The sequence below is a fragment of the Neocloeon triangulifer genome, unplaced genomic scaffold, assembly GCF_031216515.1.
Source record: "Neocloeon triangulifer isolate White Clay Creek 2 clone unplaced genomic scaffold, ASM3121651v1 ptg000002l, whole genome shotgun sequence".
In the NCBI taxonomy this organism is placed as follows: domain Eukaryota; kingdom Metazoa; phylum Arthropoda; class Insecta; order Ephemeroptera; family Baetidae; genus Neocloeon; species Neocloeon triangulifer.
Window position 1 is genome coordinate 9624037 of NW_026775545.1, and position 12931 is coordinate 9636967.

Genomic DNA, 12931 nt, shown 5'->3' on the forward strand with positions numbered 1-12931 from the left:
GCGCCGCGCATAAGGCGAATATAATGGAGCAGTAATCATTTTACCTGTGCCGCCGCCGACGCTGCTGCTGCTGTGTTATATTGTCAGATATTCGCCTTTATATGGCTCAGTGATCCGATTAGAGACGAACCTTTCATGCGCTGACTCCTCCGAATTTATATTTTCACAATGGCGAGCGAGGCAGCTTGTTAATCTTGCCCTGCCTGTGCTGCCAGCCCAGAGAGAGAAAAGCGCCTCCGCTTATTCTCCGCCACCGTGCCTGCTTCTGCCGCTTGAATGCCAATTAATGCCTGATAAATCGCGATTATTAGACGCTCTCTGACCGAGAATTATACCCCTATGCATGCTCTAAAATGATCGCTGGAATCGCTGCAAAGCCCGCAAAGGGCAATTAGTGTAGCCAATGGCAAAATAATCATGGAGGTGGAGATTTGTCCAGAATGTTCAACCCATAAACTTATGTGTATCAATCAGCTATAAATAACAACCAATACATACAAACAGACTTCTGAAATTTCTGAATGCTGAAAACTACACAAAATAATGCTAGCAAATACATTTTTAGAATATAATTTTCACATAAATTTATTTTAAAGTATTTTAAATGCTAACATTTTATTTAGAAAAATAGTTTTAAGATCAATCTACAAATAATTTATTATTTTATATTTAACTTTATATAACTTTAATATTGTGAAAGGTATTTTTTAAATCAGAATATTCCAGTAAAAAGAGGTTTTTGTTTTTGATAAGAAATTTGTGTTTGCATCCGAGCGAGGGAACGTGACACCGAGAGCGATAACCTAGACCATTGACCTTCCAAAAATGCTCTCTTAAATAATGTTATCTCACTCTGGTCCCCAGCAGTTGCCGAAGGGAGCACCGCCAATTACTCCGGAATGGCTGGAAAGCATGTAATTTTGGCGTACAGCGGCGGGCTGGACACTTCTTGTATTTTGGCGTGGCTGGTGGAGAAAGGGTTCCAGGTGACGGCTTACTTGGCCGACATTGGTCAAGAGGAAAACTACGAGGACGTTCGAAAAAACGCCACTTTACTCGGTGCTCGGGAAGTAAGATACATTTTTTTTTCATTTTAAAAATAAAAAAAATTTTATTGAAAATTTATTTTTTAATTGATTTTAATTTTCAAATATATTATATAAAAAAATAGGTCATAATTGACGATCTAAGGAGCGAGTTTGTGCGCGAATTTGCGTGGCCTGGTGTTGCATGTGGTTTGCAGTACGAGGGTCGTTATCTGCTGGGCACCAGTCTCGCTCGGCCTGTGATTTGCAAAGGTTTGGTTCGAGCCGCCTTAGAGAGGAAAATTGGCTTTTTCGCCCACGGTGCCACCGGCAAGGGAAACGACCAGGTTCGTTTTGAGCTCGGATGTGCAGCTTTGGCGCCTCACCTGAAGGTAAATTATTATTTAATTCATTTCAGTTTGACTTTATTGCATTTAAATTTTTTCCATGTTTTCCTATTGCATTACTCTAATTTTATACAATAAGGCCATTGTTCCTTGGAGAGATGCCGAATTCACTGGACGATTTAAAGGACGGCAGGACTTACTTGCCTATGCCAAGGCCAAAGGATTTCCCGTCCCGGCCACCCCAGCCGCACCTTACAGCGTCGACAGCAACCTGCTTCACATCAGTTACGAGTCTGGTGTGCTGGAAGACCCTTCGATCCCTGCGCCAAAGGGCATTTTTAAAATGACTGTCAATCCTGAAGATGCACCCGACGACCCGGAAGACCTCGAGATTTCATTTGAAAAAGGTTTGATTGTTTTTTTTTAATTAAGAGTATTAAAATTATTCAGAGCTCTTGTTTTTCAGTCACCTTTTTTTATTTTTAGCTGAGATTCACTTAAGTTTGTTTTACCAAAAATTTAATAGAAAATTTCACAATATAGCGTAGCTTACTTAACGTGTAAGCTTGTAAAAAAATATCGTTTTATCTTAATAAAATTCCTTGATTTGAAGCATTTAATATAATTCAGAGCGACGTAGGAAAGACGCGATTGAGTTATTGGAAGGGCGTAATTACTAATTATCATTAAAAAGTTAACTCAACTCTTTGCGTCTCAAAAGTTTATTCAGGGAATATTTGCATAAGTTTGTTAGCCCACAGCAGTTGTTGTTTAGAGAGGCTGCATATTACGAAAGTAGAGTGAAATTAACTCATCCTTTTTGCAAAGGCAACGTTTTTGCTCTTTGAGAGGCAATGAGTGTTACGACCCTTGGGGTTTTCAGGGCTGCCAACGAGCGTCAAAGTGCTCCCCGACGGAGCAGAAGTGAGCAAAAGCCCTGTGGAGCTGTTCACCACTCTGAATGTCGTGGCTGGGAAGCACGGAGTCGGGCGTATTGACATTGTGGAGAACCGCTTCATTGGTCTCAAGGTATTTTCCGCTCGATCCAGCCGTCGTTTTGGCCTCAATGGCCCATTTGCATTTATTCTAACGGCCTCGTTTATTCCCACGACGGGATTCCCTGCTCTAATGTTTTAATTTGCAAAACATCAAAATGCTCCCAGAATAAGATATTTACTTTTAAATAACTCAATTTGGGGGGAAAAAACAATTTATAAAGAGTTTATGCAACTTGCTGCACTCCGAAGTAAAGCAGGTTGCATACGTTTTTATTATTATTAAATTTTTAATAAAACAAATTGCAGTCTCGCGGAGTGTACGAAAGCCCCGGAATGACTGCCTTATTTTTGGCCCATCTTGATCTTGAAACTTTTTGCTTGGACCGTGAAGTTCTGAAGGCCATGCGAGGCTTGAAAGACTCAATGACGGACTACGTGTACAATGGTGATTAGCAAACCGTTCCATTTCGCCTCTGCATTTTTATACAAACATTTGATTTTTATTTCATCCGAAGGTTTCTGGTTCAGCCCTGAGTGTGAATACGTGCGCGACTGTTTACTGAGGGGCCAGGCCGACGTGAACGGCAAAGTCAAACTGCGTCTCTATAAGGGATCCGGTGAATATTTCAACTCGGATTGCAAAATTTAGCAACCTTAGCAATTTATTATTCCACAGTGTCCGTTTTAAGCCGCGCGCCTAGCAGCACAGGATCACTTTACAACCAGGCTTTGGTTTCCATGGACGAAGAAGGAGGCTTCACCCCATCTGATTCGACTGGATTTATCAATTGCCACGCTCTCCGTCTGCGTGAATATTCCCGGTACAAAAATTCCAATTAAGAAAAATTCTTTAGAATAAAATAAAAGACAGTGAGTTTAGTATGATTTTCAGGTGTTTTATTATTTACAAAAATTACAAGCGGTATTAATCAGTTGTTAAAACTATGAAGTGAAAGCGTGTGTGTTTTTCACTTCTGACTGACACATCAAATGACTACGGGTAAAAGTGTTAATGCAGCCTCAAAATCGAGGATCAAACAATGTGAAAGAGGCGCTTTGTCCTCTCAATATCTCTTTGATATTAAACGGCGTTATTAAATGATAATCTGTGTTGCTCGGGGACCACATCGGAAGCCCCACGAGTGGGATTTTGAAATAATGTTTGTTCAAAATGCTCTCAAAAGTGCAAGCTGCTCTTGCAGAGAATACAAACTGTCAGGTTTGTGAGTAGAGGGCGAGGTTTAGTAGTAGTTTGTTACAATAGGAACTTGAGAGTACAAAAATAAATTAAAAATTACATCCTACGTTGAGAGAAAAACTTCTGTACACATAAGGCATTGTTCAGTGCGGTTTAGAAATTTCAGTAGGATTTTTTCAGTTTTAAAATAAGCAATTTTGCATGCGTTTGTGTGTAGCTTTGTAACACATTTGTGAAAAGTAACTGTTTATATTAAAATTGTGAGAGTCTACTCTCTGACTGAACAGTGCAAATACTCTTTGTAAGTAATACATAGACTAGATCAGAGAACCACTGTGGTTCATTCAAAAGAGTTTACAATAGTCATTAGCGGTCACGCTGAATGTAAAATGCACACTTAAGATATTATGTAGTAAAATTTACATAAGCAGGGCTCCTACAGTGTCAGATTAAAAGCATCTAGATTAAATCTCAAAATTTACCAGCAGATATAAAAAACACACTCTTTTTTCTTCTTACAACGGAGGAAAATTTCACACTTTTGATACAAATTCATATTTTGCACAGTTCGTTTCCATCTCTTTCAAGGCAAATCCACTCGGTCCTTCACAAATTTCTGCTGGTGGCGATTGGCGTTCTTTTTTGTGCTGATTTCTAGAGCCCCGCTCTTTTCTGCAAAGCAAGTGGCAAAGCCACCGCCTCAGTCATTCCAGCTCGCTGGTGCCCTGAGTGCTGGTGCCGCTGGAAAAAGAGCTCCTCGAAGTGTCCGGTGGACTCTCGACGTCCCCGACCTTGCAGCTGGGGGCGAGGGAGGAGGCGATTTCCCGCCTCCAGCCGCCGTAACTCTGCCGCCCTCGGCACAACAGGAGACGAGCCACTTCTCGTTGGAGACGGCGACTCCTGAAGGCAAAGAGGGCGGGCGAGACGAGCGAGGTGCACGTCAGCAGCGCTAGAGAGGCGGCCAGGACTGGCGGTGGGATGGACAGGCCCAGCTGGGTCCTCAGCAGAAGCAGGGCGCAGTACGGCGCCCAGCACACCACGCAGGTGAACACAACAAGGAAGGAAATGCGCGCTGCTCGAGCCTCTTCTCGATATCTAAAAAGTAATTTTTAATAATTTTTTCATTTCACATAAAATATTTAAATATTTTGATAATTTTTTTAAAAATCCAAAAAAATTAATATCTGTTTATTGATTACATCCGAACGTTAGCAATTTGATATTTAAAAATAAAAAATTTAAGACAATTCATTTTTTAAAATAATTTAAAAATAGTAATGCACGTGAGAAGAGAATTTATAATTTATTATATTTATGCAAACTTAAATTTGTTAAAAGGTTTTGAAAAGGAATAATCAAATTTTACAGTTTAAAATAACTAATTCAAACTTTAGTTAGATTTCAATTTTTATGCATCTTAAATTTGGGGAAAAAACTAGATTGCAGTGAAAAACGCTGATTTCAATTTACCTGAATAAGCTAGCGTTCGAAATGCGGTGCTTGAGAGAGCTGACAAGTCTTGGTTTTGAGGAGCTCTGCGGTAGCAGGGGTGGTGAGATGGGGGATGAGGGTTCGCCATGGCGTCTCGCCCTTTTACTGTTGCGGTGCGCTTCGGCATAGATGCAGCCATAGAGCCACATCAGGGTGAGGACAGGGATGATGAAGAAGAGGCTGACAAAGGCCAGAGTGAAATATCGGCGGAAGAGGGTGGGAGGAAGAGAAAGGCCTTCCAGTTTCCATAGCGACGTTTCCTCATTTAAACCTGCAAAATTAAAAAAAGTCTCAAATATTGTTTGTAATTGAATTGTAATAGAGATAGAGACAGTAGGAGATCAACAACTATTGAATGTATTTTGTTGGAAATGAACTAGTTGTACCAGTAAAGCCAAAATTATTTGAAAATAAGGTTTCAGAATCACTTATAAAATCACATTTAAATGAACTAAATTTTGATATATATTTCACTTAAAATCAACTATATGATTCAGGAATATAGCGTAGTCTTTCAATAAACTTTTTGTTAAAAGCAGCCTAACAAAATATGCAATAATTACAATACCTTTCAATAATTAAATTCTTTCACACAAAAAATCACTAATTTAAACTAAAATAAATAACTCATTTTTCCCAGCTTTTTTTACTTTACATCATAATTATTTTAAAACTCTGAGTTTGAATTTAAAATGATTGACGTAAATAAACGAGGAGACAAATTACCTGTCTGAAAATCTGACGCAATACGGATCTCTCATTCGGAGAAATTTATCAAGATGATTGTGCTAAAATTCCCACCAATTTAGCATTCAACTCGGCGGCGTTTTATTTTCTCATTAAAATTCGCGGAGTGATCTGCTCGCAAGCAACTGGCACCGAGACAATTGGTTTACCTGGCAAAGCTCCAGAAGCCGCAACGACGCCAGCGAACCAGGAGGCGAGGGCGGCGTGCACGGGTCTGGTGCCGTGGTAGGTCAGAGGTCGCAGCACCGCCCGGTACTGGTCAGCGGCCACGCACAGAACGCCGATGGCCGAGCTGGCCAGCACGCCGGCCGCCGAACTTTCACCAATGGCCCCTGAAAGTGCGCTCGGCCGCAGAAGGTCAAGGGCGCCTAACGTTGGCAGCAGAAAGCTTGACACCAGGTTGATGGACAGCAGATTCATAACCAGCCTGCCATCAAAAGTTGAAGTGTTTGTTTTACAATTATGTTTAATTCATGTAATTAAATGGGTTCGGCTCTTTCATTAATTTTATGGCCGTATGCAAATCATGTTTGCCTGAAGCTTTGATGTTTTGGGTCAAATTACTAATTAAAATTTACCTTCTTATATCATTTCAAGGCAAGGATCAACAAATATTTTTATTATTTTTATTATTTAAATATAAAAAGGATTAAACTTTAATAGATAAGTATTTTTAAGCTATTTTCGGATAATTAAATATGTTTCATGCATTCAAATCACTCCAATTACCTGTTTGATCGGTTGCGGAGAGCAGCCGTCCTGGCGAAAACGAGAAGGACGGCTCCATTTGCAAAGGCGCCCACCAAGCCCAGGAGGCCCAGAAGTAAAACCCAAATGGGGCCTTCATATGGCCCAGCCAGAGATGACAAATCCTGCAACACCATTAAATTTTATTAGTATTTCAACTTCCTCAACTTTTGATCGAATCAATTAACGAATTTCCAATTTTAACCGATTAGCATCGTAAATAACAAAAATTCCGTCAAGCCGAGGTCGTTTAATTTCTGCACACTGTATGCAAATTTCCTTAATCGAATTATGCAAACGAATGTGTTTTTTGACCACTCAATAACTAACGCCTTTGAAAAAAGCCGCACGCCTAAAAGGGCAGGTGAGATGATTTGCAAGTCGGAAGCCGCGTCAGGGTGAACGGCCAAGATCCATCCAATTTGTGGACAAAGGTCGGAACTACGGGTCGCCCACTCTTTCGCGTGTGCACAGGGCCTTGCACGCCCAAATACAGAGCATCCATATAATCTCTTCCTCATTTCCTTTGTGTGGCACCCTGACTGCAGCAAGGTGCAAAGTTCACGCCCTGACGAGACGCGCATTTTGTGCACCTACAGCTTCTCTTTCGCGTGTCGTGTTATTATCTTTCTCGCCCGCCCGCCCGCCACGACGCCGCGAGAGACAGAAAACAATGGTGTAGTGCATTCGCCTCTCTCTCATTTCATTATGTAAGGGGAGAACCCGTGTGGTTCGTTTACCATTCTGACTAGCTGGGAGAGACCTTCCAGACCGTTTAGTGGATTATTATCATGCATTTGCATCATAAATGCTGGTTGGTGGATTTTCAATAACCAGGAAAAGACATAGCGCGCAAAAAAAAAAACAGACAATGAGCAGGATGAAACTTTTTATGTTGAATTCCTTTTTGCTTTTTTTATTTGAAACATTAATGAGCACTGGGAGTGATATTAAACACGGATGAAATAGCGAAAATCCGAATGAGGAACTTGCCATTTTTTTCTATATTGCTGGGTATAAAAAAACTAAAGTTGTAATATATTATTGAAAATGATCTGTTTTTTTTTTTGCAATAGAAACGAAGACCCCCCCATTATGGAGATTTATGAACTCAAATAATATAAAATGTGTTGTCAAAATGAAGACATGACAGGAATGGGATTTTTTTAATAAAAAATAATGCGCGGTAAATATTAAAAAAGTATAAATTAAATCTGATATTTTTTAGTACATTTGGTATACATCTCACTTATTCTCATAAAAACATTCAAAAAATGCAAGGGTCAAGTGTTTTTCATAAAAAAGTTAATTGACCACTAATGAGGTTCACTTCTGCCAATTGGGTCTTTTTTATCTCATTGTCTGAAGTTTTAGCAAATTGTTTGCTAGTGTAGGTAACTTTTTTTGTCCAAAAATTTAATGTTTCCCTACAAAATTTTTTCATTCATAAAGCGAATTGAGAATTGGAAAGCTCGTGAGCTTTTTTGCAGACAATGGACACGCGTTGTATGCGTTAATTTATGCATGATGACGTACTTCTCATCCACAATCGATTGTGCACGCGTGAAATTTGAAAATCAGGCAGGGAAATTCCCAGTAGGTCCTGCCGCCAATTGACGTCAGTGGAAAGGAGAATCCCTTCGATTTTTCCCCCTGCACGATTTCATTCCTGATCGCTTAATGCGCACATAGATTTATATTTACGATTTTGTCGAAGTGGACTTTCGCAGGTGTGCTGGCAGAGAGTCGTGTTGCCAGCCAGTCTGGAGTTGCGGGCCACTCCTGCGTGCTAATCACGCGATCTGCGTTCGCGGAATCCCGCGGACAAGTTGCCTTAAACAGCGCTGATATAGTCTTGCTTGTTTACGAGACCAGCGAGCCATAAGGACGTACGAAACGGCGCGCTTTGTGCGAGGCAACTCTCCTGCTCCGTCAATGCTGGTGATTGACAAGAAGCTTGCATCAAATTACAGCCAGCATGATTTCTCTGCAAATTATCCCACTTTGCCGGCACGACTTGCATCATTCCCAGGCTGTCGCAGATCTTGTTGTGCCTTTCGTTCTGATTTATACCCGGAAAAAAAATTATAGAAAATTGGAATGAGAAGGGAATTTTTATTAGGACGAGAGGAAACATCTGCAGTGCTGATGTCATAAAAAGTTTTCCTTTCTGTAGAAAATAGAATAAAAAATAAAATGGAATAGAATAGAATTTCAATAAAAAGAAGAAAAAAATGAAAAATTCCAATCGATCAAATATACTTTATTTTTCAGTAATCAAAATTCAAATAAACTTTCATCCATTCATTTGAACAAATTTGAGGAGTAAAATGCCCAACCCAAATCGCAAACGTTTACCTAATGATTACAAAATTCGTGTGAATTTCGTGATGGCAAAAGTGTCTTTTTTCAGCAAATAGAGAGTGAAATTTCGCCTTGTGCTTGATTTTTGCAGTGTGGGTAAACGCATATTTCCACGACCTCACCCAATATTATTTGCCAACGCGTGTATTGTGTTTGCGGTCGGTTCACGCGCGGTAACTTTTGTGCTGTATTGAGCGTGTGATGGTGACTCTCGGAAAGTTTCACCTTGGCGCATCTAGTTGAAACAAGAAGCACATACTAAAACACTTAATCTTTTTTAGAGCTGCGCCTTTCAATTCAAAGCGGCGGTGGCTTTTTTTGAATAAGGCAACTTGTGCACCTTCAAAATCTGTCCGTTTCGAACGAATATAAATTCTCACATCCTGAATCTCCCAAAGGAAATTATTAGTGAGCAGTTTGATTGTTATATTTGCAATATGATGAATATTGAAATAATTATAAATCCAATAATTATGCAACTTTTAATTTTGTTGTTTAAATTTTCCTCGAAAATAAATGTCACGAATCTTCCAAGAAATAATTAAAAATAATAATAATCGGATTTTCTATTTTCTTGATCACACAATTTCGTAATTATTGGAATCAATATGGAACACATCAAGTAGAGACATTTATTCATTAGATGGGTGTATATGTGTATATCAACATTGCTGTATGTACAAGATTGTAATCTCATGCATGTAATGAGTTGACAATAAATAAAGAACTGGGTTCTTTTCTCCTCCATACATCTCACTTGATCGCAATTAAAGGCGACACGCCGCAGTCCACGCACTAATTAGGCCATTCTAGCGTTTCTCGCAAACGTAAATTCTGCCCGTGGAATTTTCCACTACGTTCCGAATTCAGCAGGCGACTCTATAGATTTAGCTTTCTATAGGCCGCGTTTGAGCCCCAGTGCAAATTTTACGATTTTCTTATGTAAATCTGCGCGGGCATCTGGCAATGAGGAAAAACGCGTGTATTTTTACCAGCAAGTCATAAATCCAGTCCACGCACCAGAGACGTGTTTTAATTATTATATAGACTGCTCGTCGTGCGTTAAACTCGTTCGAAATCATGGGTGTCTGTCAGAAGAAAAAAAAATTAAGCGGCCGATTGAGAGAGCAGTTTGTAAAGTAGAATGTGTTCTTCGATTATATTAACTCCCTTAAAGTGCGTGGGTTCTAAGTTATGGCTCTGTGTATAGCTTCACGTCGTAGGTTATTGAGAGGCGAGAGTATAATATCAACATATTCAATGCGTTTGAGAAGTAGTCATAAATTTCAATTATTTCACAATTGACGAGGCGCGATTTAATGAAGGAAATGGTAATTCATTATTCGCTTTAATTGCTGACAAATGTTATTATTTTCTTATGCCTTTGGGATTGTTTACGTGCTTTATTGTAATTTTGTTGTTTTTATTCTCCGTGTTGCAAAAAAAAGGCCGGATCAAGAACGACGTTTAGCCGGCAGTGAGGTAACGTTTATTCTTAATGCTCATGTCACACGAGCTATGCCGTGGAGGCGATCGAAATCACCAGCTCGTCAGACATGTGGTCTGTAATTCTGATCAAATCAAACTAGCTAAATAGAACTAAATGTGAGCCATAGAAAGATGTACATAAGATATTCCTCAGCCATTTTTGCCAACTGTTTTTTTTATCATGAACTAAATTTGATAATTGATAATAAAATAAATCAGGTTATTTATAATGTAATTGAAGTCACGGATTAAATATCTGTCTAAAATATTCCCTTAGTATCAAATAATTATCAATTGAATCAAGAAGATAATAGTCGAAAAAAATCTAGAATAGTCGTGCAAAATATATTCAACTCTATTAAATTTTTACCTTAAAGTGGAAAACCCGCGATTCTGTGACAATATGGGCTACTTGGTTCCGCCCTTTCAAAACAACCTTCAAATCATTTACTTTGTTAATTCTAGAAAAATCTTGCTGAGCTCAATGAACCAAAAGTAGACTTTAAAGAAGTAGCAAAATTTGCCGCATTAAATACGGGTTTAGGGCAGCTATTTTGCCAGATCAGCTTCAACCATTATTTTAATGATCGGCAAAAATTTTAAACTTCTAACATTCTCTTCTTGTAAGGCTTGAAAAGATTTCAGGCTATGAAGTTTGCAGCCATAAAATCACCGCTGAGCCTCTTAAATCCACGCCCGTCGCACAAACTCAGTCAGCACCAACTGGCTAAAAGACGTACGACAACATTTTTATCCCGGCCAGCATAGTGAGATATGACCACGACTCGCAATAAAAGCAATTCAGCGGGCACAGCATTATGCGGTCAGTGAGACCCAACATCGATTCGGGCAGCAGCAGCTGAGGAAAAATATATATACACAACTCCTCCACACCGAAAGGTGTGGGTCGCACTTCTTCTTGCGAAACTCGGGATATTTTTCGTGTCCGCCCGTCGCACACCGGACACACATAGATACATATATTTCTATAGGAATCCACACTGGTATTGTGTTGTGTCGCGCAATCAAGAAAAAGCAAGGCCAGAAAGAAAGAATAAGAAAGTGACGTCAGTAGAGGTATAAAAATCATAAGAGGCACACCAGATGGCTGGAGATCAAGAGACAGAACAGGTTTGCACTCCAGACAGATCGGCGCTTTTACAGTTGAGCTCATTTTTCCGCCTGCCCCAGGAAAACCAACCGAGTCATCCTCCGCGCCCAATTAAACGCGCGCACCGATTCGCGGAAATCTCTCTCTCAAGAGAAAGAAAACAATCGCCGCCGCTAATTGATCTGCGAAAGACAATTAAGCGCAATTTCGTATTATTTTCCTCCACGCACGTGACATTATTTTCAGGCCGCTGCGCACTTGGACTTTTATACGTTGAAGTGTGTGTTGCTGCAAGTGTAGAAAGTTTTTCTTCGGCGTCAACAAAGAGCTGCGCTGTGTTTTAGGGAAGTTCAAGGCTGACAGCTGAATAAAAATGCATTCAATCAATCGGCGCCGATTACGGCTATCGTCATTGACTTTTCTGCAATACTTGATATTGCGAACTTAACTATTATAATTTTTGTTCAAATTATGCGTGGAGCTACGTGAAAAAGCGCAGGAATCCCGCCACTCGTTTTAAAAATAAATCTTTCCCCCTTTTTCTTCTGTGTGTGGAATCCGGCGGCGACGAAGGCCATTCAGATTTTTCAAGCACGCCTCAAAATTGGTAAGACAAATAATAACACGTTTTGAATTGTATACAAAAATATTAAACCATTTTCTCGCGTTTAATCCTCCACTTCCCTCTCTCGTCACGATTAAATATAGATTTAAGTTCGAGAGTTGGCGTCGGTTAAAAAAATTTCCGACAAGCATTTGTCGGGCGGCACAAATCGGGTCTTTGTAAAAATTGACGAGCAACATCAGATTAAAGCCGAGGCTGGCCATCCGTACGCCTAATTACAAGCCTTTAAGCGAGAGAGGTCCAGTCCACAAGTAGGAAAACAATCGAGCAATTAAAAAGAATAATTTCGATGCTATCTGCCCGTCAATAAAAATAAAACACAAAACGTCTGGCAGCGCTCAGGCTTGAGGAAATAAAACAATAAAAAATTTGAGAGCCGCCCAGTTGCTGAGCGGCCAAATTTAGACTACGGAGGCGAAAAAGTGTATTTTTCCCGTCATAACTTTTGCAGATCGTAAATTAGGCTTATCGCAGAAATTTCCACTTCTTCTTAGGCGCGGATTTATTGCAAAGAAAATATGGTCCGGCGAGAGATTTACGATTTATTTGCGAGGAATTTGACACAGCAGACCGCTCGTGATTCATCCGGGGGTTTCGCCTTGGCCGTGACAGTTTCTGCAAGTCATTTGTTGGGAGATGCAGAGCATTATTATGATGCCCTGGAGTGAAAACAGACTAACTTGTTGCGAACCCACGCACTGTCGAAAATTCATCATTGGCCCTGAGAGCGTTAAATATAGTTTAACTGCTCGCATGTTTTGCAAATTGACTCTGGGTAATAACTCATTAA

The 12931-nt window shown here is 39.9% G+C and overlaps 2 protein-coding genes across 3 annotated transcripts in view; one reads left to right on the forward strand and one right to left on the reverse strand.

The window, feature by feature from the left end:
• Window positions 1–841: 841 nt before the first annotated feature.
• LOC132202717 (argininosuccinate synthase) lies at window positions 842–3255 on the forward strand. Its single transcript, XM_059629814.1, has 7 exons — window positions 842–1070; window positions 1172–1417; window positions 1512–1779; window positions 2256–2401; window positions 2677–2815; window positions 2886–2987; window positions 3047–3255. Exons 1-7 carry the CDS (start codon window positions 900–902, stop codon window positions 3208–3210), a joined length of 1236 nt encoding a protein of 411 aa, XP_059485797.1. The 5' UTR covers window positions 842–899; the 3' UTR covers window positions 3211–3255.
• LOC132202730 (5-hydroxytryptamine receptor 7) overlaps window positions 3225–12931 on the reverse strand; it is a 77393-nt gene continuing 67686 nt past the window's right edge. For both annotated transcript variants that reach the window (XM_059629850.1, XM_059629842.1), the window contains 4 exons: window positions 6536–6678; window positions 5956–6233; window positions 5039–5330; window positions 3225–4663 (listed from right to left, as the gene is read on the reverse strand). In XM_059629850.1, coding sequence (XP_059485833.1) covers window positions 4273–4663; window positions 5039–5330; window positions 5956–6226 — 954 coding nt within the window. In that variant the 5' untranslated portion in view covers window positions 6227–6233; window positions 6536–6678 and the 3' untranslated portion in view covers window positions 3225–4272. The remainder of the gene's footprint in view (window positions 4664–5038; window positions 5331–5955; window positions 6234–6535; window positions 6679–12931) is intronic.